This window comes from Lipotes vexillifer, unplaced genomic scaffold (assembly GCF_000442215.2).
Source record: "Lipotes vexillifer unplaced genomic scaffold, Lipotes_vexillifer_v1.1 scaffold1088, whole genome shotgun sequence".
NCBI classification, from domain to species: Eukaryota; Metazoa; Chordata; class Mammalia; order Artiodactyla; family Lipotidae; genus Lipotes; species Lipotes vexillifer.
Window position 1 is genome coordinate 283,272 of NW_006779738.1, and position 22,746 is coordinate 306,017.

General features: G+C 40.5%; 1 protein-coding gene across 1 annotated transcript in view; it reads right to left on the minus strand.

The window, feature by feature from the left end:
- Positions 1-22,746, minus strand: part of RYR2 (ryanodine receptor 2) — a 523,123-nt gene that overhangs the window by 261,410 nt on the left and 238,967 nt on the right. Inside the window, exons 27-28 of the mRNA XM_007452954.1 lie at positions 20,970-21,117; positions 2,799-3,007 (exon numbers count right to left, since the gene is read on the minus strand). Coding sequence (XP_007453016.1) covers positions 2,799-3,007; positions 20,970-21,117 — 357 coding nt within the window. The remainder of the gene's footprint in view (positions 1-2,798; positions 3,008-20,969; positions 21,118-22,746) is intronic.

The following is a 22,746-nucleotide window of genomic DNA, read 5'->3' on the forward strand; positions in this document are numbered from 1 at the left end:
TTTTCCATACCCTCCCTTTCAGTTTGTATGTGTCCCTAGGTCTGAAGTGGGTCTCTTGTAGACAGCATATATATGGGTCTTGTTTTTGTATCTATTCAGCGAGCCTGTGTCTTTTGGTTAGAGCACTTAATCCGTTCATGTTTAAGGTAATTATCAATATGTATGTTCCTATTACCATCTTCTTAATTGTTATGGATTTGTTTTTGTAGGTCCTTTTCTTCTCTTGTGTTTCCCACTTAGAGAAGTTCCTTTAGCATTTGTTGTAGAGCTGGTTTGGTGGTGCTGAATTCTCTTAGCTTTTGCTTGTCTGTAAAGTTTTTGATTTCTCCGTCGAATCTGAATGAGATCCTTGCTGGGTAGAGAAATCTTGGTTGTAGGCTTTTCCCTTCCATCACTTTAAATATATCATGCCACTCCCTTCTGGCTTGTACAGTTTCTGCTGAGGAATCAGCTGTTAACCTTATGGGAGTTCCCTTGTACGTTATTTGTTGTTTTTCCCTTGTTTCTTTCAATCATTTTTCTTTTCTTTAATTTTTGTCAATTTGATTACTACGTGTCTTGGCATGTTTCTCCTTGGATTTATCCTGTATGGGGACTCTCTGTGCTTCCTGGACTTGGGTGGCTATTTCCTTTCCCATGTTAGGGAAGTTTTTGACTATAATCTCTTCAAATATTTTCTCAGGTCCTTTTCTCTGTCTCTTCTCCTTCTGGGACCCCTATAATGCAAACGTTTTTGCGTTTAATGTTTTCCCAAAGGTCTCTTAGGCCGTCTTCATTTCTTTTCATTCTTTTTTCTTTATTCTGTTCCATGGCAGTGAATTCCACCATTCTGTCTTCCAGGTTGTTTATCCGTTCTTCTGCCTCAGTTTTTCTGCTACTGATTCCTTCTAGGGTATTTTTCATTTCAGTTATTGTATTGTTCATCTCTGTTTGTTTATTCTTTAATTCTTCTAGGTCTTTGTTAAACATTTCTTGCATCTTCTCGATCTTTGCCTCCATTCTTTTTCCGAGGTCCTGGATCACCTTCACTATCATTATTCTGAATTATTTTTCTGGAAGGTTGCCTATCTCCACTTCATTTAGTTGTTTTTCTGGGGTTTTATCTTGTTCCTTCATCTACTACATAGCCCACTGCGTTTTCATCTTGTCTATCTTTCTGTGAATGTGGTTTTTGTTCCACAGGCTGCAGAAGTGTAGCTCTTCTTGCTTCTGCTGTCTGCCCTCTGGTAGATGAGGCTATCTAAGATGTTTGCACAAGTTTTCTGATGGGAGGGACTGGTGGTGGGTAGAGCTGGGTGTTGCTCTGGTGGGCAGAGCTCAGTAAAACTTTGTCCTGCTTGTCTGTTGATGGGTGTGGCTGGGTTCCCTCCCTGTTGGTTGTTTGGCCTGAGACAACCCAACACTGGAGCCTACCTGGCTCTTTGCTGGGGCTAATGACAGACTCTGGGAGGGCTCATGCCAAGGAGTACTTCCCAGAACTTCTGCCACCAGTGTCCTTGTCCTCATGGTGAGGCACAGCCACCCCCCACCTCTGCAGGAGATACTCCAACACTAGCAGGTAGGTCTGGTTCAGCCTCCTGTGGGGTCACTGCTCCTTCCCCTGGGTCCCAACACTACTTTGTGTGTGCCCTCCAGGAGTGGAGTCTCTGTTCCCCCAGGCCTGCTGAAGTCCTGCAATCAAGTCCCGCTAGCCTTCAAAGTCCGATTCTCTAGGAATTCTTCCTCCCGTTTCCAGATCTCCAGGTTGGGAAGCCTGATGTGGGGCTCAGAACCTTCACTCCAGTGGGTGGACTTCTGTGGTATAAGTGTTCTCCAGTTTGTGAGTCACCCACCCTGTAGTTATGCGATTTGATTTTAATGTGATTGCGCCCCTCCTACCATCCCACTGTGGCTTCTCCTTTGTCTTTGGATGTGGGGTCTCTTTTTTGGTGAGTTCCACTGTCTTCCTGTCGATGACTATTCAGCAGTTAGTTGTGATTCCGGTGTTCTCGCAAGAGTGAGCGAGCGCACATCCTTCTACTTTGCCATCTTGAACCAATCTCTCCATATTTTGTATTTTTAATTTTAAAATACATTATGCAGCTAAAATTATCATTAAACACTTATAAAATGTATAAATAAACAATAAAGGAAGCAATGGAGGGGAATTCCCTGGCGGTCCAGTGGTTTGGACTCTGCACTTTCACTGCTGTGGGCTCAGTTCAATCCCTGGTTGGGGAACTAGGATCCCACAAGCCACAAGGCCTGGCCAAATTTAAAACAAAAAAGCAACTGACCAGCTTCCACCGAACTTAAAACATAAAAATTACCAATAATGTTGAAAATGAAAACTCTTGGTGATTGCAAACAACAAACAGCATTCTTATGTCTATTAAATGTTTATACCTATCATTAATTATTGCTTGAGGATAAATTCCTTCTATGGAATTCCTCTGTCAAAATGAATATATTTTAAATTAGCATATGGATTTTAAACATTTTTGATAGACAAGGATGATTCACCTTTTTGATATGATAGAGAATCAATATTTTACTTCTTGAATTTTGAATAATCTTGACTATCCACAGGGTGAGGGAAAACGTTTTGAGACTACAAGGACAAAAGTTTTCCTAGGAACTATTTTCTCAAGGTTGAGCTAAGGAAAGTACTAATATTACTGTACCACCAAAAGGAATACCAGAGGAAATCAAGCCAGGCAGCGTGGGAGCCCACAGCGTGTGGATGCCTGGTGCACAGCAGCCTACAAAACCAGGAGCCTACAAACTCCAGTGTCCGGTGCCCAGCAAAGCACACTCACCTTGAAGCCATCGAAAGCAAAGGCACATTCATCCGAGCCAAGCTCCTGATCGGGTTGACAGCCTGGCCTGCTCCAGCCAACTCTCATGTCTCCAGCAGTGACAGCCTCAAATTCAAAATACCACCTTCCTGCCTTCACAGCATAAGTTTTCTCAGCGCGGAAGATTCGGAACCTTTCTCCTGTGCCGCTGCACACTTCAGCTCTGGCAGCTGTGAATGGAAAGGGATTCTGGTGATCGTTGCATGGGGAATTCAAAGAGAAGGGCAGATATCACGTAACCTACAGGGATGATGCTAAAGATACCTTCCATTCTTATCTTGGTTCATATGTTACAAAGTGTTTTCATATCAGATGGAACCAGCTGGGTGAAGTGGAAAGTACATGGCCTTCCTTGGGAGATGCTGGTTGTTAACTTTCACTAATGCTGTAGGGCAGATGATGTAAAAAAAAAAAATTTTTTTTTTTTCCTGTAGAGAAAAGCCTAACAGCCACTTGGTGGTTTGGTAGTGGAAGATGAGATGAACTTGAGGGCAAGAATGGGAAGAAGACAAAAGAGGTTTAAACTGTTCTGCATAGGAAATAAATAGACATTTATGGGTAGGAGAGAAGAGAGAGGAAGCACCCAGGAAGTGAGGAGGAGAGAAAGAAAACAACAAGAGAGAGCTATACATTAGCAGAGAATGGGAACCGTTGATAAGTTTCCCAGACAGAATGGCTAGGGGCATAAGTCTTCTGCTAGCCCACCTCTTCACTGTAATGCACTATACACACAAATGCTGTGTTTAAGTGACTTGAGGAAAAAATAAAAGGGTCAAGTCCAACCTCAGGATCCGTGTGGTGAGATGGGGAAAAAATATCTGTAGGACGTGAGGTGCACCAGAGATGGAGTGTGCCAGTGGTACAAAACCTCAGACCAGGGGACCTGGAGCTAGAATGACTTGGAGAACGTCACCTCCTGGGAAATCACAGCGCATGGGGACAAGGGTCCACTGAACTGATATCAAAGGATATGGTCAGCTCCATGAAGTTTGGGGTTAGATACAGAGAAGCAAATTTAAGTGACTTAATGAAGTCACACAACTCACAAATGGCAGAATTCGGGAGCTGCCGAACGCTACAACCTGTGTTCTCTCCACTCTACCTTCAGGAGCTCACACAGAATTAGTAGGTACCAGTTAAATATTAGTGCTCATCTGTTCTCAGGAGTTAGGGAAGACCTGATAAATAATAAAAGTTTATTAAAAGCTAAACTACTGAGGTGACCAAATAAATAAAAATAGTCACGATAAGCTCTAAAGGTTGACGATAAACACGCAGATCATCTTTAACAATTTAAGCTTAGATTGAAGAAAAGAAAAATGGACTGAGAGGTCCCAGCACATAATAGGAGCTGATTTAATGAAACGATCAATTATTACTTTTTGATGAGTTTATGGTGATTTTACGGCATGTAGATGAACTGCATCTGCTGATAAACCTTTCAAAAACTGGGTTAAATTTCTGAATAAGCAACATTTTGTTTTTTCACCTTTCCCCACATATACACACATGCTCACATCTAACGACTTAGTCTGCTCCAAGCAAATCTCCTGTGTCCAGCAGTGACAGCCTCAAATGTCACACACGCATATCATACAATACATTCAAACACCTTACTGAAAAAATTAATGCATTAATACAGTTTAAAAATGAGACATTTATACTACTCTATGCAGCAGACAGCATGTACAAAATTCTCTGAAGAAAGTTTGCTTTCGATACATCCAAGGTGGGAGTGGAAAGGGGCCTGAATGAGAGAAACATCTCCATGATGAAGGGTAAAATATTCTCACATCTGTTACTTAATACCCGAATGATTTTTGAAAGGTAGAATAGTAAACTACTTTTTTGAGGACAAGAAAATTAACTATTAAGGAGATAGTTCTAAATGCCATAATACTAAAAAAAAAAAAAAATAGGAAAAGCCACATTTCCAGAGTCAGTATTTTCTCAAGAAACAGCACATGGATCCACTGCTTCTTTAAATCATGGTTGTAATCTTCCCTAAACTAATCTAAGAGGTACAGAAAATGAGCTATGAACTACACAAACATTGGGAGATTCCTTTTCAGGAAAATAAAACGCTCTCACATATTATCCTTATTTTTAGTGATGTCGACATGTGCAAATACAGTCATACTTACATTCTAGTATGTACTAACAAATTCAATCCCAATTTCCTCAGTATGAAACACTCAGTTTTTTAGAAAACTAAACTGCTGAAAAACTAACATGTCCTTTTTCCTGTTTTATGTTTCCAGGACACTGGACTCCACAAAATGCACAGTGTGCTCAAGAAATGCAAATAAATGTTAACATTAGCTTAAATCAAATACACTGGAAAATGTGGTATAAAAATATAACCACTATTTATTTAATTTCTTTAAAAGCTCACTACAGAGCCTGGAGTCTCGCCCAGGGCAGCTGGTCCACTCTCATCAGGGTGTCCTGGCGAAAGCCCGCATGGCAGGCAGAACTCGACAAGAAAAGCATCACTGGAGCTCAAGTTTGTTTTGAAAACAGCCTCAAGTTCTATCTGTCCTCAGTGATCTGTGGTTTTCTATGTGACCAGGAAATCAAATTGATAATCTGATCAGTCTGATCTCCAAATTGGAGCAGGAAGATAAAGTGATGACAGAGGAGAGAGCAACTCCCCCAGCCACCTGTCCAGATTTGGAAGTTCTACCTAAAGCCAAAGGGTTAACTTCTAAGCAGCACGTTTTTAGAAAAGAACAATCTAAAGGTATAAAAATAGTAAGAGTTCTGATTTTCCACAGTGGAAAAATGCCATAAACTAGAAAAGACACAAAGTTACCAAGAGAGTCATTTTCCCAAGAGAAAATGTTGCTGCTGGAGAGATAACATGGAACTGTTGCGAGTTGGAGTGAAGTATAAGTTATCTCCAAAATTACACTTTCTTTGAGCATTCCTACAAGCAACTGTTTGCATAAATGTGACTCAGATACTGAGCGTTTCAAACTAAATTGGTATTGGTTTAGTTGCTCTCTTCTTATTTTTTTATTACTTGTTTTATTTTAATAATATTTTTAAATTTTTATTTTAATAACTTTTTTATTTGATTTTTTCTTTCTTTCTTATTTTTCTCCCTTTACTTCTGAGCCATGTGGCTGACAGGGTCTTGGTGTTCTGGCTGGGTGTCAGGCCTGAGCCTCTAGGTGGGAGAGCCGAGTTCAGGACACTGGACCACCAGAGACCTCCTGGCTTCATGTAATATTAATCAGCGACAGATCCCCCAGAGATCTCTGTCTCAACGCGACGATCCAGATCCACCCAACGGCCAGCAAGCACCACTGCTGGACGCCCCATGCCAAACAACAGCAAGACAGGAACACAACCCCACCCATTAGCAGAGAGGCTGCCTAGAATCATACTAAGTTCACAGACACCCCAAAACACGCCACCGGATACCACCCTGCCCAATAGAAAGACAAGATCCAGCCCGACCCATCAGAACTCAGGCACCAGTCCCCTCAACCAGAAAGCCTACATAAGACACTGAACCAACTTCACTCACTGGGGGCAGACACCAAAAACAACGGGAACTACGAACCTGCAGCCTGTGAAAAGGAGACCCCAAACACAGTAAGTTAAGCAAAATGAGAAGACAGAGAAATATGCAGCAGATGAAGGAGCAAGGTAAAAAGCCACCAGACCCAACAAATGAAGAGGAAATAGGCAGTCTACCTGAAAAAGAATTCAGAGTAATGATAGTAAAGATGATCCAAAATCTTGGAAATAGAATGGAGAAAATACAAGGAACATTTAACAAGGACCAAAAGAACTAAGGAGCACAAAAACAATGATGAACAACATAAAAATGAAATTAAAAATTCTCCAGGGTAAGACGGGAACAAAGACACAGATATACTAGAGAATGGACTTGAGGATATGGGGAGGGGGAACGGTAAACTGTGACAAAGTGAGAGAGTGGCATGGACACATATACACTACCAAACGTAAAATAGATAGCTAGTGGGAAGCAGCCGCATAGCACAGGGAGATCAGCTCAGTGCTCCGTGACCACCTAGAGGGGTGGGATAGGGAGGGTGGGAGGGAGGGAGACGCAAGAGGGAAGAGATTTGGGAACATACGTATATGTATAACTGATTCACTTTGTTACAAAGCTTTAACTAACACACCATTGTAAAGCAATTATACTCCAATAAAGATGTTAAAAAAATTCTGTAGAAGAAATCAATAGCAGAATAACTGAGTCAGAAGAACATATAAGTGACCTGGAAGACAAAATACTGGAAATAACTACTGCAAAGCACAATAAAGAACAAAGAATGAAAAGAACTGAGGACAGTCTCAGAGACCTCTGGAACAACATTAAATGCACCAACATTCAAATTATAGGGGTCCCAGAAGAAGAGAAAAAGAAAGGGACTGAGAAAATATCTGAATAGATTATAGCTGAAAAATTCCCTAATATGGAAAAGGAAATAGTCAATCAAGTCCAGGAAGCACAGAGAGTCCCATGTGGGATAAATCCAAGGAGAACCACGCCAAGACACAAATTAATCAAACTATCAAAAATTAAATAAAGGGCTTCCCTGGTGGCGCAGTGGTTGAGAGTCCACCTGCCGATGCAGGGGACACAGGTTCGTGCCCTGGTCTGGGAAGATCCCACATGCCGCGGAGCGGCTGGGCCCGTGAGCCATGGCCGCTGAGCCTGTGCGTCCGGAGCCTGTGCTCCGCAACGGGAGGGGCCACAACAGTGAGAGGCCCGTGTACCGCAAAAAAAAAAAAAAAAAAAAAAAAAAAAAGAATGAAATTAGAATACTCCCTAACACCATACACAAACTCAAAATGGATTAAAGACCTAAACGTAAGGCCAGACACTATAAAAACTCTTAGAGGAAAATATAGGCAGAACGCTATGACGTAAATCACAGCAAGATCCTTTTTGACCCACCTCCTAGAGAAATGGAAATAAAAACAAAAATAAACAAATGGGACCTAATGAAACTTTAAAACTTTTTCACATCAAAGGAAACCATAAGCAAGATGAAAAGACAATCCTCAGAATGGGAGAAAATATTTGCAAACGAATCAGCAGACAAAGGATTAATTTCCAAAATAACAAGCAGCTCATGCAGCTCAATATCAAGAAAACAAATAACCCAATTCAAAAGTCGGCAGAAGACCTAAATAGATACTTTTTCAAAGAAGATATACGGATTGCCAACAAACACATGAAAAGATCCTCAGCATCACTAATCATTAGAGCAATGTAAATCAAAACTACAATGAGGTATCACCACATACCAGTCAGAATGGCCATCATCAAAATATCCACAAACAATAAATGCTGGAGAGAGTGTGGAGAAAAGGGAACCCTCTTGCAGAGTTGGTGGTGTAAGTTGATACAGCCACTATGGAGAACAGTATGGAGGTCCCTTAAAGAACTGAAATTAGAACTACCATATGACCGAGCAATCCCACTACTGGGCATCAACTCTGAGAAAACCATAATTCAAAAAGAGTCGTGTACCACAATGTTCATTGCAGCACTATTTACAATAGCCAGGACATGCAAGCAACCTAAGTGTCCATCAACAGATGAATGGATATAGAAGATGTGGCACATATATACAATGGAATATTACTCATCCATAAAAAGAAACAAAATTGAGTTGTTTGTAGTGAGGTGGATGGACCGAGAGACTGTCATACAGAGTGAAGTCAGTCAGAAAGAGAAAAACAAACACCATATGCTAACACATATATATGGAATCTAAAAATATATATATGGTTCTGAAGAACCTAGGGGCACAACAGGAATAAAGACGCATATGTTGAGAATGGACGTGAGGACATGGGGAGGAGGAAGGGTAAGCTGGGACAAAGTGAGAGAGTGGCACTGACATATATACACCACCAAACGTAAAACAGATAGCTAGTGGGAAGCAGCCGCATAGCACAAGGAGATCAGCTCCGTGCTTTGTGACCACCTAGAGCGATGGGGTAGGGAGGGTGGGAGGGAGACGCAAGAGGGAGGAGATATGGGGATATATGTATACGTATAGCTGATTCACTTTGTTATACAGCAGCAACTAACACAACAGTGTAAAGCAATTATACTCCAATAAAGATGTTTAAAAAAAAAGCGCACTACAAATTTTTCTTGGTATTAATATTTACCACTAATCTTTTCTGCTCATAGAGGTAATAAAAACAGGGGTAGTATATAGAAAATTTGGGTCAATAAGAGGTAATGATGAAGAATTTCTTAGTCCTGGCATTTTTTTCCCTGACCTTAAGCTGTTGCACTATTCTATTGTTTTAATTGAAGTGTAGTTGATGTAAAATATTATATGTTATATGTGTACAATATAGTGATTCACAATTTTTAAAGGTTATACTTCGTTTTTAGTCATTATAGAATATTGGCTATATTCCTTGTGTTATACAATATATCCTTGTAGCTTATTTTACACATAATAGTTTGTACCTCTTAATTCCCTCTCTGTATATTACCTCCTCCCCCTTCCTTCTCCCCACACTGTTAACCTCTCATTTGTTCTCTGTATCTATGAGACTGTTTCTTTTTTATTTGTTATATTCACTAGTTTGCTGTATTTTTAGATTCCACATATTAGTGATATCATACAGTATCTGTCTTTCTCTGACTTATTTCACTTAGCATAATACCCTCCAAGTCCATCCATGTTTGTGCAAACAACAAAATTTCCTTCTTTATAACGGCTGAGTAGTTCTCCATTGTGTATATATACACATCTTCTATATCCATTCATTTGTTGATGGACACTTAGGTTGCTTCCATATCTTGGCTATTGTAAATAATGCCGTTATGAACATTGGGGTACTTGCATCTTTTCATATTAGTGTTTTTGTTTAAGATATACACCCAGGGGTGGAATTGCTGGGTCATAACTGCTACACTATTCTTACACTCATTGATGGCATTCAACTGAACTTGAAATTAACATGCTATTCATAGATATCCTCATGCCAAGGACTTGTAAGCTCCATGGATCTTCCTCCAAATGTCCATGTGGCTCATAGTTTATATTCTATATTTCTTACATTAGTTTAGGGTAGCTTGCAACCATAGTTTAAAGAAGCAACAGTTCAGCATTCTGTTTCTGGATAAAATACTAATAACTAAATGGAAATCTGGATCCACAGTCGTTTAAAAACAGATTACACAGGCAATCTGAAACAAATTTTTGTTGCATACCCCGCAACAAAACACAAAGTAGGTGCCCTATAAATACCTGCTGCATTGAGTCTAGGAACAAAGAGTCTCCTGATCTCTGGACACAGGAGCCCAGGCAAATAGCTAATCAGCAGCACCACTGTCAAAGGTATAGAACTCTCGCCCGCAAACATGCAATTCTCGCCCTTTGCTTGATTTTTTTAAAAATTTAATTTAATTTTTTATTTTTATTTATTTATTTATTTCTGGTTGCATTGGGTCTTCACTACTGCGTGCGGGTTTGCTCTAGCTGCATCGAGAGGGGCCTGTTGTTCGTTGTGGGCTTCTCATTGCAGTGGCTTCTCTTGTTGCAGAGCATGGGCTCTAGGCACGTGGGCTTCAGTAGTTGTGGCACTCGGGCTCAGTAGTTGTGGTTCACAGGCTTAGTTGTTCTGTGGCATAGGGGATCTTCCCGGACCAGGGATCAAACCTGTGTCCGCTGCATTGGCAGGTGGATTCTTAACCACTGCACCACCAGGGAAGTCCCCCTTTGCTTGATTTTAAACACTCTACACTCATACAATTCTAGCTCATGTAAGTATGTTACATGAATGATTTTTTAACTGTTATAATGAATATAACACTAATTGACATTTTTTAAAAAATGAACAGTTAGCAGATATATTTCTATCACACTTATCAAAGCTACTCAAAGAAGAAATTCGGGATTTATGCCTTTAACAAACCACTTTAAGGTCAAGATCTGATAATATACTGTGCTCCTAGTACCTCACAGAACCTAGCATGGAGAGGGCAAACACCAATGACCATTCAAATAGGATGTAAAATATCTATACACATTGCATTCCAAACCATACATTTAAAAGACAACTACCACTAGAGGACAGTCAAGATCTAAGCATGTATTAAAATTACAAGTTTCTGATAATAAGCTATGAAGGAAGGAAGGCTACTTTCTTGAAAATTGTATACATATCTTGAATTCTTTAGGTGTATCTGTATAATAATTTTAAAAAATCATTGATATTAACCAGTTATCTTTTTAACCTGGTATAATTTCTAAGTAAGCAATTCAAATCTCAATAAAACTTTGTAATGAATAAAAATAAATGACTTTTTCAACTGTTTTAAAATATTATTTAGAACAATTCTCCAAAAACAGTATAATTCAAACATTGAGTTCATATTCATTCTGGAATACACAAATCGTCATTCTGCTAACAGAAAATAAATGATAGCCCTGACCAATTACATAAGGTTAGATTCAGTTTTCTCAAAAATTTTACATCCTTAACATTTTTTTTTTTTTTTTTGCGGTACGCGGGCCTCTCACTGTTGTGGCCCCTCCCATTGCGGAGCACAGCCTTCGGACGCGCAGGCTCAGCGGCCATGGCTCATGGGCCCAGCCTCTCCGCGGCATGTGGGATCTTCCCGGACCAGGGCACGAACCCACGTCCCCTGCATCCGAAGGCGGACTCTCAACCACTGCGCCACCAGGGAAGCCCCCTTAACTTTTTTAATGTCAGCAAAAACAGTATAGTCAATTGCAAATTAATGTTTTAAATCTTATCTTAGTGATCACCATTTTGCTTTACTCCATAAAATCTCACACCTATTTATTAATTTCCATTTTTCACCATCCTTGTCCTGAAGGTCACAATATTCCCAAAGCCTCCCAACTGGTCTCTCTGCCCAAGCGCTCTCCCCCTCCAATCTGTTCCTTCCCACTGTCGTCATAGTTATTTTGTTGTTCTAAACTCTGATCACAAATCAAGCTTTTGCTTTAAAACTTCCTGGTGCTAGAACTCCTTGTACAACTTTACCGTATTTCTCAACTGGGTTTTCAAAATATTCCATGTTTTAGCCTAATCATTCTACCTCCATTTAGTACTGCTCTGTCCTCACTTATACCCTATAATTTAGCCTAACTAGACAATCAATTTCCCCTCATCTCTTTCTAAATTTAATGACATCAGATATACTTTCCCTCTGTCAGGAATGTCCTTTCTCCCACCAACCTCTTCTTGTTGCTATTTTCATCTCTTCAACAGCTAACTCAGATGCCATTTTTTCCCCTTACTGATTCCTCCAATTGGAAAATGAATCTTTCTTACGTATTTTCCAGATACATCAATTTAATCCCTACTAAGAGGCAGGCGGGCTCTTGGATTCCAGGACACACTAGGGAACGAAAAAACAGGATCTCAGGGAATTCCCTGGCAGTCCAGTGGTTAGCACTTGGTGCTTTCATTGCCATGGCCCCAGGTTCCATCCCTGGTCTGGGAACTAAGGTCCCACAAGCCACGCAGCACAGCCCCAAAAAAGAAAGAAAAAATACAGGACCTCAGCCTCCACTGTGGAATATTTTACATGAGCCTCTCTGTTCGTTAGTCACATAACTTCAGTAAGATTGAACCTTGTAAATCAGCTATCAGTGGTTCTATCTTTAAATTCTTAAAATGCAGAAACCATGCCATCCTCTGATCACCATTTTTCCTCCCAGTTTTCTCATTTCCTTATTCAAACACATTCACTCTTCAAACTCATTCATTTCCTCTGTGGCTTCCCTTCCTTATCTATACAGCTTTCAGTACCTTCCTGCCCTATTACCCTTCTCCTCACTTGCTCTGTTAACCCCCATCTCTGTCTAATTTTACTGTCTCATGCTCACCATCTATACTCGCTCTGCTGAGCTTGCTGGACAACACGTGCACACAACAGACTGGCACCGTTACTAACTCAAAGTCTCTAACCTCAGTGGGACCACTAATGTTTCTCTGCTTTTTATCTCTCTGAAACCTGCTCTCTGTCCCATCCCACAAACATCTCTCTCTAATCTTTATTGCTGAGTGACATCAGAAGGAATAGCAGAGTATGGACCTCCAAAACTACTCTTCTCTGTAAAAGCAATGAAAACGATGGAAAAAATGGTCAAAATCAATTTTTTCAGAGCTCTAAAAATTAATTAAAGGCTGGCAGCAATCTGCAGAGCGTTTATTCAATAAAAAATGGCTCAATATTTGTAAGGACAGCAAGCTTAGTGGTGCTTTAACTTGACTTAGGGCTATTCCTTTCTTCCTAGATGCACACTACAATGAAAACCAATAGGCCTTCAATTAAAGTGAAAATCAGCAAGCTAGAAGCCTCTGGAGGGGACAGAGCAGAGTGGAGCTCCTCAAAGCCCCATTCACGGATAACTGTCATTATTTCACCTTTCTGGTAGTTCCTTGGAAAGTTCCACTGGCAATACTGACCTTTATTTGACCTGATTTAGAGTTTGCTCAATGCAAACAATCTTTTCCCCAGGGTCATTTGTTGAAAATCAGAGGCCTCTTTTTTTATTTCTGTGCGGTACGCGGGCCTCTCACTGCTGTGGCCTCTCCCATTGCGGAGCACAGTCTCTGGACGCGCAGGCTCAGCGGCCATGGCTCACAGGCCCAGCCACTCCATGGCATGTGGGATCCTCCCGGACCGGGGCACGAACCCGTCTCCCCTGCATCGGCAGGCGGACTCTCAACCACTGCGCCACCAGGGAAGCCCCCAGAGGCCATTTTTTAACACTGCAGCTGTTTGAGGTGGCAATAACAGCTGAGGCAAACAACAAGCTGTCCAAAATATTTGAAAAGAAAAGCTGGGGAATGAGATATCCACAATAGGCTGTGAAAAGTTTCAACATAATCCTGGTGATCTAGTAAGCCATGCTCATGCCCAGGGTTCTGGGTTCAGGAAAAGACCTGAGAATGCCCTAAGTTCTCACGTCTGGAAGACCCTGAGGTTCTGCAAAAGCCATAAGTGAAGGCTAAGGTGGGGACTGGCTGGCTGTATGTTCAAGGCATCTCCCAACATGCACACACAGTCCCTTCCTTGACAAAAGCTGGGAGATTTACAGGTCCCATTTATGGAAATAGAGATTTCAGCAGCCACACGTGACAAACAGAACATACTCTACAGACTAGCTAAGAAAATTCATTAAACAAATAAGTAACGACAATTACAACAAGCACAATAACAAACCCTGAAGGGAGATTCCAGAGTTGACATATTATACTACTTAAAATGTCCAGTTTTCAACAAAAATAGTGAGACAAGCATAGAGACAAGAAAGTACATCTTATACACAGGGGAAAAAAGTCAATAGAAATTGTCACTGAGGAAGCCCAGATACTGGACTTATTAGACAAAAATGCTAGGTCTCCCTTTTGTACGAGGCCAAACCCTTTACCCATGTTGTGAATTTCATTCCCCCACCCCCAACCATCCTCAGATCATACTTCATCAAGTTCCTCTCCTTTCCTTTCAACTCTCCTTTCCTCTGATTCTTTTCCTTAGCATTTAAAAATGTCCAAATTTCTCCTATTTAAAAAAATGAAAATTTTAACCCTCTTTTTCTCTCTAGCAATAGTCTCAGCTTCATATGTGTGTGTGTGTGTGTGTGTGTGTGTGTGTGTGTATACATATATACATATGTATTGAGCCTTGGTTGCTCTGTCTAGTTGTCTCACATGCATCTCAAACTCAACATATTTAAAATCAAACTCAGAATCTCCCCAATTTCCCATCTCTATCTGCTCCAATTCCTGTGCTCCCAGTGAATGTGAAGGTACTCACCAGCTACTAACCCAGAAGCCATCCCAGACACTCCTTCATCCTTCCACTGATTCTATTTCTAAATGCCAAACAATTCTGTCCTGTGAATTCTCTCTATTCATAGTATTGGCTAAGATCAGGCCTTCAACACTCCTCATCTATACTTCTTTTAGAGCCGCCAAACTGCTCTCCTCACCTCTAATTTTGTTCACCTTCAGTGCATTCTCCAAAGAGCCACTGGAGTAATTCTTTTAATCAGAAAACCCTCGTTTCAGTCTCTGTCTTCTCTCCTTCATCTTCCCCTGCTTCTCAAACTTCACTCTATATTCGGCCACGTTAAAGCTATCTGACTCCCACGTGCAACCCTCCCTTGTCACTCCAAGCCCTTACACAAACCATCCTCTCTGTCTGGAACACATGAACCTCACTGATTCCTACTCATGCCTCTAAATTTCACCCTAGCTTTGATGGTTTTAAAACATGTCTCCGAATATTTTGTCACACTTCCCTTCAAAAAGTGTGGGCTTAAGGGTGCAATGCATTTAGTGACTCACTTCCAACAAACAGAATATGGCAGAAGTAACTGTAACAGGGATTGAGGCTTCCTCCTCGCACTATCTCTTAGATTACTAACTCTGGGGGAAGCCAGCTGCCATATGAAGGCATCGAAGCATCTCTCTGAGGAGGTCTACATGACAGGGAACTTAGGTCTCTTGCCAATATCCAGAGACAAACTGAGCCCTTTAACCAACAACTATGCAAGTGAACTGTCTTAGAAGCAAATCCTCCAGCCCCACTGAAGTCTTCAGATGACTGCAGCCCTGGCTGACTTGATAGCAACCTCAAGAGAGGCCATGGTGCAGAATGACCTAACTAATCCACTCAAATCCCTAACCACAGAAACTTTCAGATAACAAATATTTGTTGGTTTAAGCCATTAAAATTTAGGGAGGGGGTATTTGTTACACAGCAGTAGATAACTAATACACCTCCTTTATGAAGATTTCTCTGACACCACCAAGATCAGTTAAATCCTCTCTGCTGTGACACTTGGGCATTAATGTTTACGCTGTATGAAAGCATTGACAATTTAATCTACTTTCTCTGCCTATCCTGAAAGCTACCTGTGGGCAAAACTGTCTTATTCATTGTTGAATCCCCAGAACTAAGCACGGGAGATGTTCAATAACTATGTATTAAAATCAAATGAAAATGAGGATGATTTGAAATATGGAAGTAACATGAAACCCAAAGATGGATTTAGTAAATATAGGCTCCTTTTCTTCCTTCTTGAAATTCATATAAGTCACAAGAAAGTAGGTAACCATAAGGTAGTAATACACTGCCTCACAGAGGTGTTAAGAAGATGAAATTTTATTATGGTTGTAAATAATATAAAACACTGTATGTCATCAGAATAACATCTTATCCAGTATCCTCCTGAATGCGGCTCTCACTAAAAGTGAATATATCAGATCTGACACAGTTTATGCCCACAATTGATAATGTTTTTAAATATCATCATCATTATTTTTCTCTGGCATACACTGCTTATTTCTCTGTACAGGGCTAAATGCATTCTCCTCCTTGAATACTGACCACAATTAACTATTTCCTTGAAGACTTAAGGTTATTGTTAGAGCCATGATTAATCATTTCTCTGAGCTATACAGTGGGCTTGTTTCTTTCCTGTTTTCTCCTCAATTCACTGCCTGTCATCTATAGCTTTAGAACTGAGTCAGCCTGACTTGGGCAGCACTCCTTCTATGAAATTTTCAATGAGTATCAGAAAAGCAATGGTGGAGGAAAGACCTATAAATGTAGGTAAGACTCTAGACACCCAAAATATAAATATTCATGTGGGAAGGAATGAAAATAAAATTGGGGGATATCAAATGGTTGATATGTCAGACTTTAAAAGCATGGTTGATTTTCCCCCAAACCTTTTATTATTATCATTATAACATCTTTCAACAGAAAAGATATAGACTGTCATCTCTCTTATCTAATACTCTCTAGGGAGACACAAAGTTAGAAAGAAGCTCAAAAACTTCTATGACGACTGTACCCTTGTTAGGTATTTATTGTACTTATATTAGGTATATACCTAATAGAGTAGTTTAATCAAATATTTTTAAAGTATGCAGGGCTTCTCTAGTGGCACAGTGGTTAAGAATCTGCCTGCCAATGCAGGGGACACTGGTTCAATCCCTGGCCGGGGAAGATCCCACATGCCACAGAGCCACTAAGCCAGTGTGCCACAACTACTGAGGCTGCACTCTAGAGCCCGTGAGCCACAACTACTGAGCCCACGTGCCACAACTACTGAAGCCTGCACACCTAGAACCTGTGCTCCACACCAAGAGAAGCCACGACAATGAGAAGCCTGCGCACCACAACAAAGAGTAGCCCCCACTCGCCGCAACCAGAGAAAGCCCTCACGCAGCAACGAAGACCCAACACAGCCAAAAATAAAAACAAATAAATAAATTAATAAAAAATAATTTAAAAAAATAAAAGCATGCAAAAACACTGGAAAATGCTATACTATCCTAAGGCATTATTAATAAACATTTGTATGCCTGATATATCCAATTGTTCATTAAAGAGTACATTTAATAGGTAATTACAAAAAGAGATTGTGGCTTTGTGAAACTAGGAGTCACTATGACTAATGATTGAAGTTCTCCATAGAATGCCACAATCACTAAGGAGATATTAGACACAGTCACTCATAATTATGATAGTTTACTAATAATAATCCACAATTGATGATGCGGGGAGATAAACAAATGTCTGAAAGTTTAACCAAAAAAAAAAAAGATCAATTAACTCTTTAAAAGATTTACAAGTCTTCAAAATTAACAACGTCTGCTCCATGGAAGATCTCATTTAAATAATGAAAAAGCAATCCACAAACTGGGAGGAAATATTTCCAATATCTGACATAGTTCTTATACCCAGAAAAACATACATATATGTTTATATATATAAATATATACATTTTTCACAGTTTAACAAAAAGAAGACAAAACCCAGGTTTTTTATGGATAAAAGATGTGAACAAACACTTCATAAAAAAAGATATACCGATGGCTAACGAGTATAAGAAAAGATTCCAACATTATTATTCTTAAGGAAAATGCAAATTAAAACTACAATAAGATACCATTTCACACCTACTGTAAGGGCTAAAATCGGAAAGATTCACTACCAATTCTTGGCCAGGATGTGGGAGCAACTATACCTTCACATATTGGTCATGGGAGCATATTTGCAGAACTGTTTGGAAGTTTCTTGTAAAATGAAATGTACGTTTGTCCTATGACCCAGCAATTTCACTTCTATTTACCCTAAAAGAAGTGAAAGTATGAATCCACACAAAGACTTGTCTACAAATGTTCATAGCAGTCTTATTCATAACAGTCAAAAACTAGAAACAACCCAAATCTATATCAACAGGAGAATGGATTAAAAAAATTGTGGTTTATTATTCAAATAGAATGCTACTCAGCAATTAATTTTGTGATACTTGTAAAAACATGGGTGATCACAAAAACAGTGTACTGGAGGACTTTCCTGGTGTTCCAGTCATAAAGAATCCACCTTCCAATGCAGGGGACGCAGGTTTGATCCCTGGTTGGGGAACTAAGATCCCACATGCCTCGGGGCAACTAAGCCCACGTGCCACAACCACTGAGCCCACACGCCTCAACTAGAGAGGCTGCATGCTGCAAACTACAGAGCCCATGTGCTCTGGAGCCCACCCACCACAACTAGAGAGAGAAAAACCCACATGCCACAACGAGAGAGATGCCTGCGCACCGCAACCAGGGAGAAGACTGTGCGCCGCAATGAAAAGCCCACGCTGCAAAGAAAGATCGCACGTGCCGCAACTAAGACCCAACACAGCCAAAATCAATAAATACATAAAATAAAATAACACACAAAAACAGTATGTTGAGCAACAGAAGTTAGATAAAAAATATAGTGATTACTGTTGGTGGGAATGTAAACTGATACAGCCACTATGGAGAACAGTATGGAGGTTCCTTAGAAAACTAACAACGGAACTACCATATGACCCAGCAATCCCACTACTGGGCATATATCCTGAGAAAATCATAATTCAAAAAGATACATGTACCCCAATGTTCACTGCAGCACTATTTACAATAGCCAGGACACAGAAGCAACCCAAATGCCCATCGACAGACGAATGGATAAAGAAGATGTGGTACATATATATACAATGGAATATTACTCAGCCATAAAAAGGAATGAAATTGAGTCATTTGTAGTGATGTGGGTGAACCTAGAGTCTGTCCTACAGAGTGAAGTCAGTCAGAAAGAGAAAAACAAATACCGTATATTAATGCATATATATGGAATCTAGAAAAATGGTACTGATGAACCAAGTGGCAGGGCAGGAACAAAGACTCAGACGTAGAAAACACACTTGTGGACATGGTGCGGGGGGGCGGGAAGGGGAAGCTGAGATGAAGTGAGAGAGTGGCATTGACATATATACACTACCAAATGTAAAATAGATAGCTAGTGGGAAGCAGCCGCATAGCACAGGGAGATCAGCTCGGTGCTTTGTGACCACCTAGAGGGGTGGGATAGGGAGGGTGGGAGGGAGGCTCTAGAAGGAGTGGATATATGTATACATATAGCTGATTCACTTTCTTGTACAGGAGAAACTAACACAACATTGTAAAGCAATTATACTCCAATAAAGATTTCTAAAAAATATATAGTGATTACATTTATGCAGAGTATAAGAAGAGGCAAAATTAATCTGTGATTATAGAATTTAGAAAGTGGTTACTTTTCGGGGGCAGAGGGAACTTTCTGTGATGAAGAAAATGGTCTCCATGTTCATTTGGGTGGTGGTTTCTCTCATGTATACAACTGTCAAAATTTACCAAATTGAACTGAAGATCTGTGCATTCTATTATATAAATATTATACCTCATTTTAAAAATATTTTTAAAAGAACCATTAGCGTTGAGGGCTTATTCTGTGCCAGAGAGCTGTAGAACTCTTCCTAATTGTTGTGTCTTGACTTGGCAGGGTTTTATTGTTTATCCATCCCAGGGGCTGTGTGGACTGCACACCCTTTAAGGCAGGGATATTTTCTGTGTCTTGCGTATCTAGTAGTATCTGCTTCATAATAAGATCTACCAAGTATTTGTTGCTGTAAAGCTGACTTCAAGATACATTACATTGTAAGAAGTTACATTATGATTATGAACATTATTGTTATTAAATAGGTATCTAATTTTATTTGTAGCAAATATAAGGATTCAGTAACTACAGTGAACTGTCCAGATGCTAACTACATACTGACTCAACTCAAAGGACTGAAATCTGGGGCTGGGATCCTGCCTCTACTATTTAGTAAATGGGAAGACACGGAAGTATCTGAATTTGTTTCCTTATCTGTAAAATGAGCATAGTACACAGACCATCCTCATAGAGTTACCGTGAGGATTAAACAATAATTGCAAAGGTCTTCTAAACACCTGTTACACATGATAAGCACTATATAAATATTACCTATCATTACTATTTAAGATTGAATTCCTATACACAGATACTACACTGAAAATATCAGTCATTAGAGAATATTTGACATAGATTTTTAAAACTTTCTATCAAAAAATACAGGCACTACAATGAAACACGCAGAGCTCATGTCATTTTTGGCAACTTTAAAATATGGATATTAACACCAACTCAAAGTACAGGAGCAAAGGATTAAGGAGTTAACCATCTTAAACCATATTCTTAAAAGGTATTATTCAAAGGAAATACGTTCTTCACAGACCCTTTAAAAATCCATTTATTCAACACATATTTATTGAGTGCCTATTCTAGAGTGTTTTCCTTAAAGCAAAATATTGCACTAATTAATTACTATGGCCTATATGTAAGAGTCTAAACAATGAAGGTTTAGAAAACACTAGCTCCCACTATAGGTTTACTCCCATAAACAACTTAAACTAGCTCTTCTGAAGCAGAGCTGGTGGGGTAGGTGGGAGTGAGGGGCAGTATCAGCATCATGGAGTTAACTGCTCCCTCAGACTCTTCGGGAAGGTAAACCCACTTCTTCCCCCTGCGGAATCAGTGCGGTCCCGAGCCACCCTGCTGAAAGATGAGCTAATCCTCCAAGTGTCCTTCAGGACAAAAAATGCTCTAAACTCCTGGCCTAAATTACATACTTCGACTGAAGGAGTCTATCTTGCACTCCCCCTTTTTATTCATGCATTTGGCTTTAAAGAACTTACTATGTGATTTTGCAACAAGAGGAGAAGAAAGCGAAATGAAAATACCATGATCTTGATCGGGCGCCTCCAGGTTGTAGCCATACCCCAGCAGTGTGCGCACGGCCTCACGGAGGCTGTCCTTGTTGGATTTCTTAGTTCGGTCATCTAGAAGGGCATAGGGAACCAGGCGAGGGTTTCTTCTGTTCTTTACATCCTACAGGAAGGCAAAAAAGGTGCATGATCATCAAAGAGTGACCAACAGCATTTGGAAATGAGACAGCCACCAAACACATCAAGATATAAAGCATATGAACGTAGATACTGTGCCTTCTACCTTCTCTTTGTCTTCCCAGGCTGCAGGAGTTACTGAAATGCTATCAGTATGAAAGATTTAATCAAGTGAGTAACGGCATCAATTTAAATCAGGCCCTCTCCATGAGAAGAAAACATAAAAATAACAGCAGTAACAAAAGCCAACTTGAAGGATCTCAGTAATCATCTTCCATCTGCCCTGGTCACAAGGCAATGGGCTAACTTAAGAGAACCTACCATTTCCTTGCCAAGCTGACTGACAGGTCTTTGTTACAAGAAGAGCCTAATTATTACCGGACATCTGATTTTTGAGCCAAAGGACAACACCAGGCTGCTGTGCCTTCTTCAGAGAAAACTCAGGGCGTGGGCAGCCATCCCATGACCTCAAATAGCTTGGAAAATATGCATTAAGTTGATTCCATCAACTGCTGAAACCAGGGAATGCCAGGAATACTGCAATAGCTACAAAGCTCACAATTCGTCTTTTACAAAAGAGGCCCCAAGTTTAAAACGTGATTAAAATGGTGTTGACCAAGCAAGAAGACAGGCTATCTTACGACCTTGGAAAAGGATACCTAATTTACCAGTAAGTACAAAACTTAATCTCATGGGAGGTGGAGATGCCAGTCTTTAGGGCTCTAACATTTAAGAAGTTACTTCTTTCCACTCACTCACTGCTGCAGGTTTTGTCAAACTTTCCATATTTTAGGAGGCATACTCGATTCTCAATTTACCTTAGCATGAAGAACTAAGAGGCTGTGGATATTCCCAAACCTTCTCAAAAAAAAAAAAAAAAAAAAAAAATGCTATGTGGTGGACAGGGTTTGTTCTCGCTGGGGAAGAGCAAAGAAAACTGTTTCCTAATTTCTTCTTCCCCCTCTCTAGCAAATCTGTAGTAAATACCTCATCCTGACTACATGACCATCTACTGACACCTGGAGTCCAAATCATCTGGGTTGCCTGATGGGGAACCCCACACTGAAGCCACCCCCAAATACACAAGCAGCGTAAACAGAGTGCCTGCACTGCCAGTGCAGCTTCAAGACACATTACCCAGCACCCCTCCCTTTCAACACTGGTTGCTGCCCCGCAACTTTTCATGTAGAGAAATTAAGAGGCCTCCGATGAATCACACTCTCTAGAAATGGTGTCCTGGGAATCTGATTGTGAAAAGGAGCTGCCCTGGGGTTTCCACGTACACAAGGGCTTGAAATCAAGTGTGCTGGAGGGGCAGAGAAGAGGGACCTCAAGCAAATGCCTGCTCTCAAGGAGTTTACGACCTAGTTGTGAACCAGACTATGTTAAGGAGAGGGTGATGAAAAATTAAAGACAATGCTCATTCAGACAACCCAGCAAATGTGTGCTCTGTCAGTGGGGAATGGGGTGGAGGGATGGAGTGGGAACTGGGGGAGGGGATGGAGAAACGGTTCCAAGCAGAGCTTTGGCCAGCTCAGACAGAGCCCTGTGTTTTTATGAGGAGGACCCTCATGCACAAGGAAGAGGCAGACACCGGCCGGGGGGGGGGGGGGGG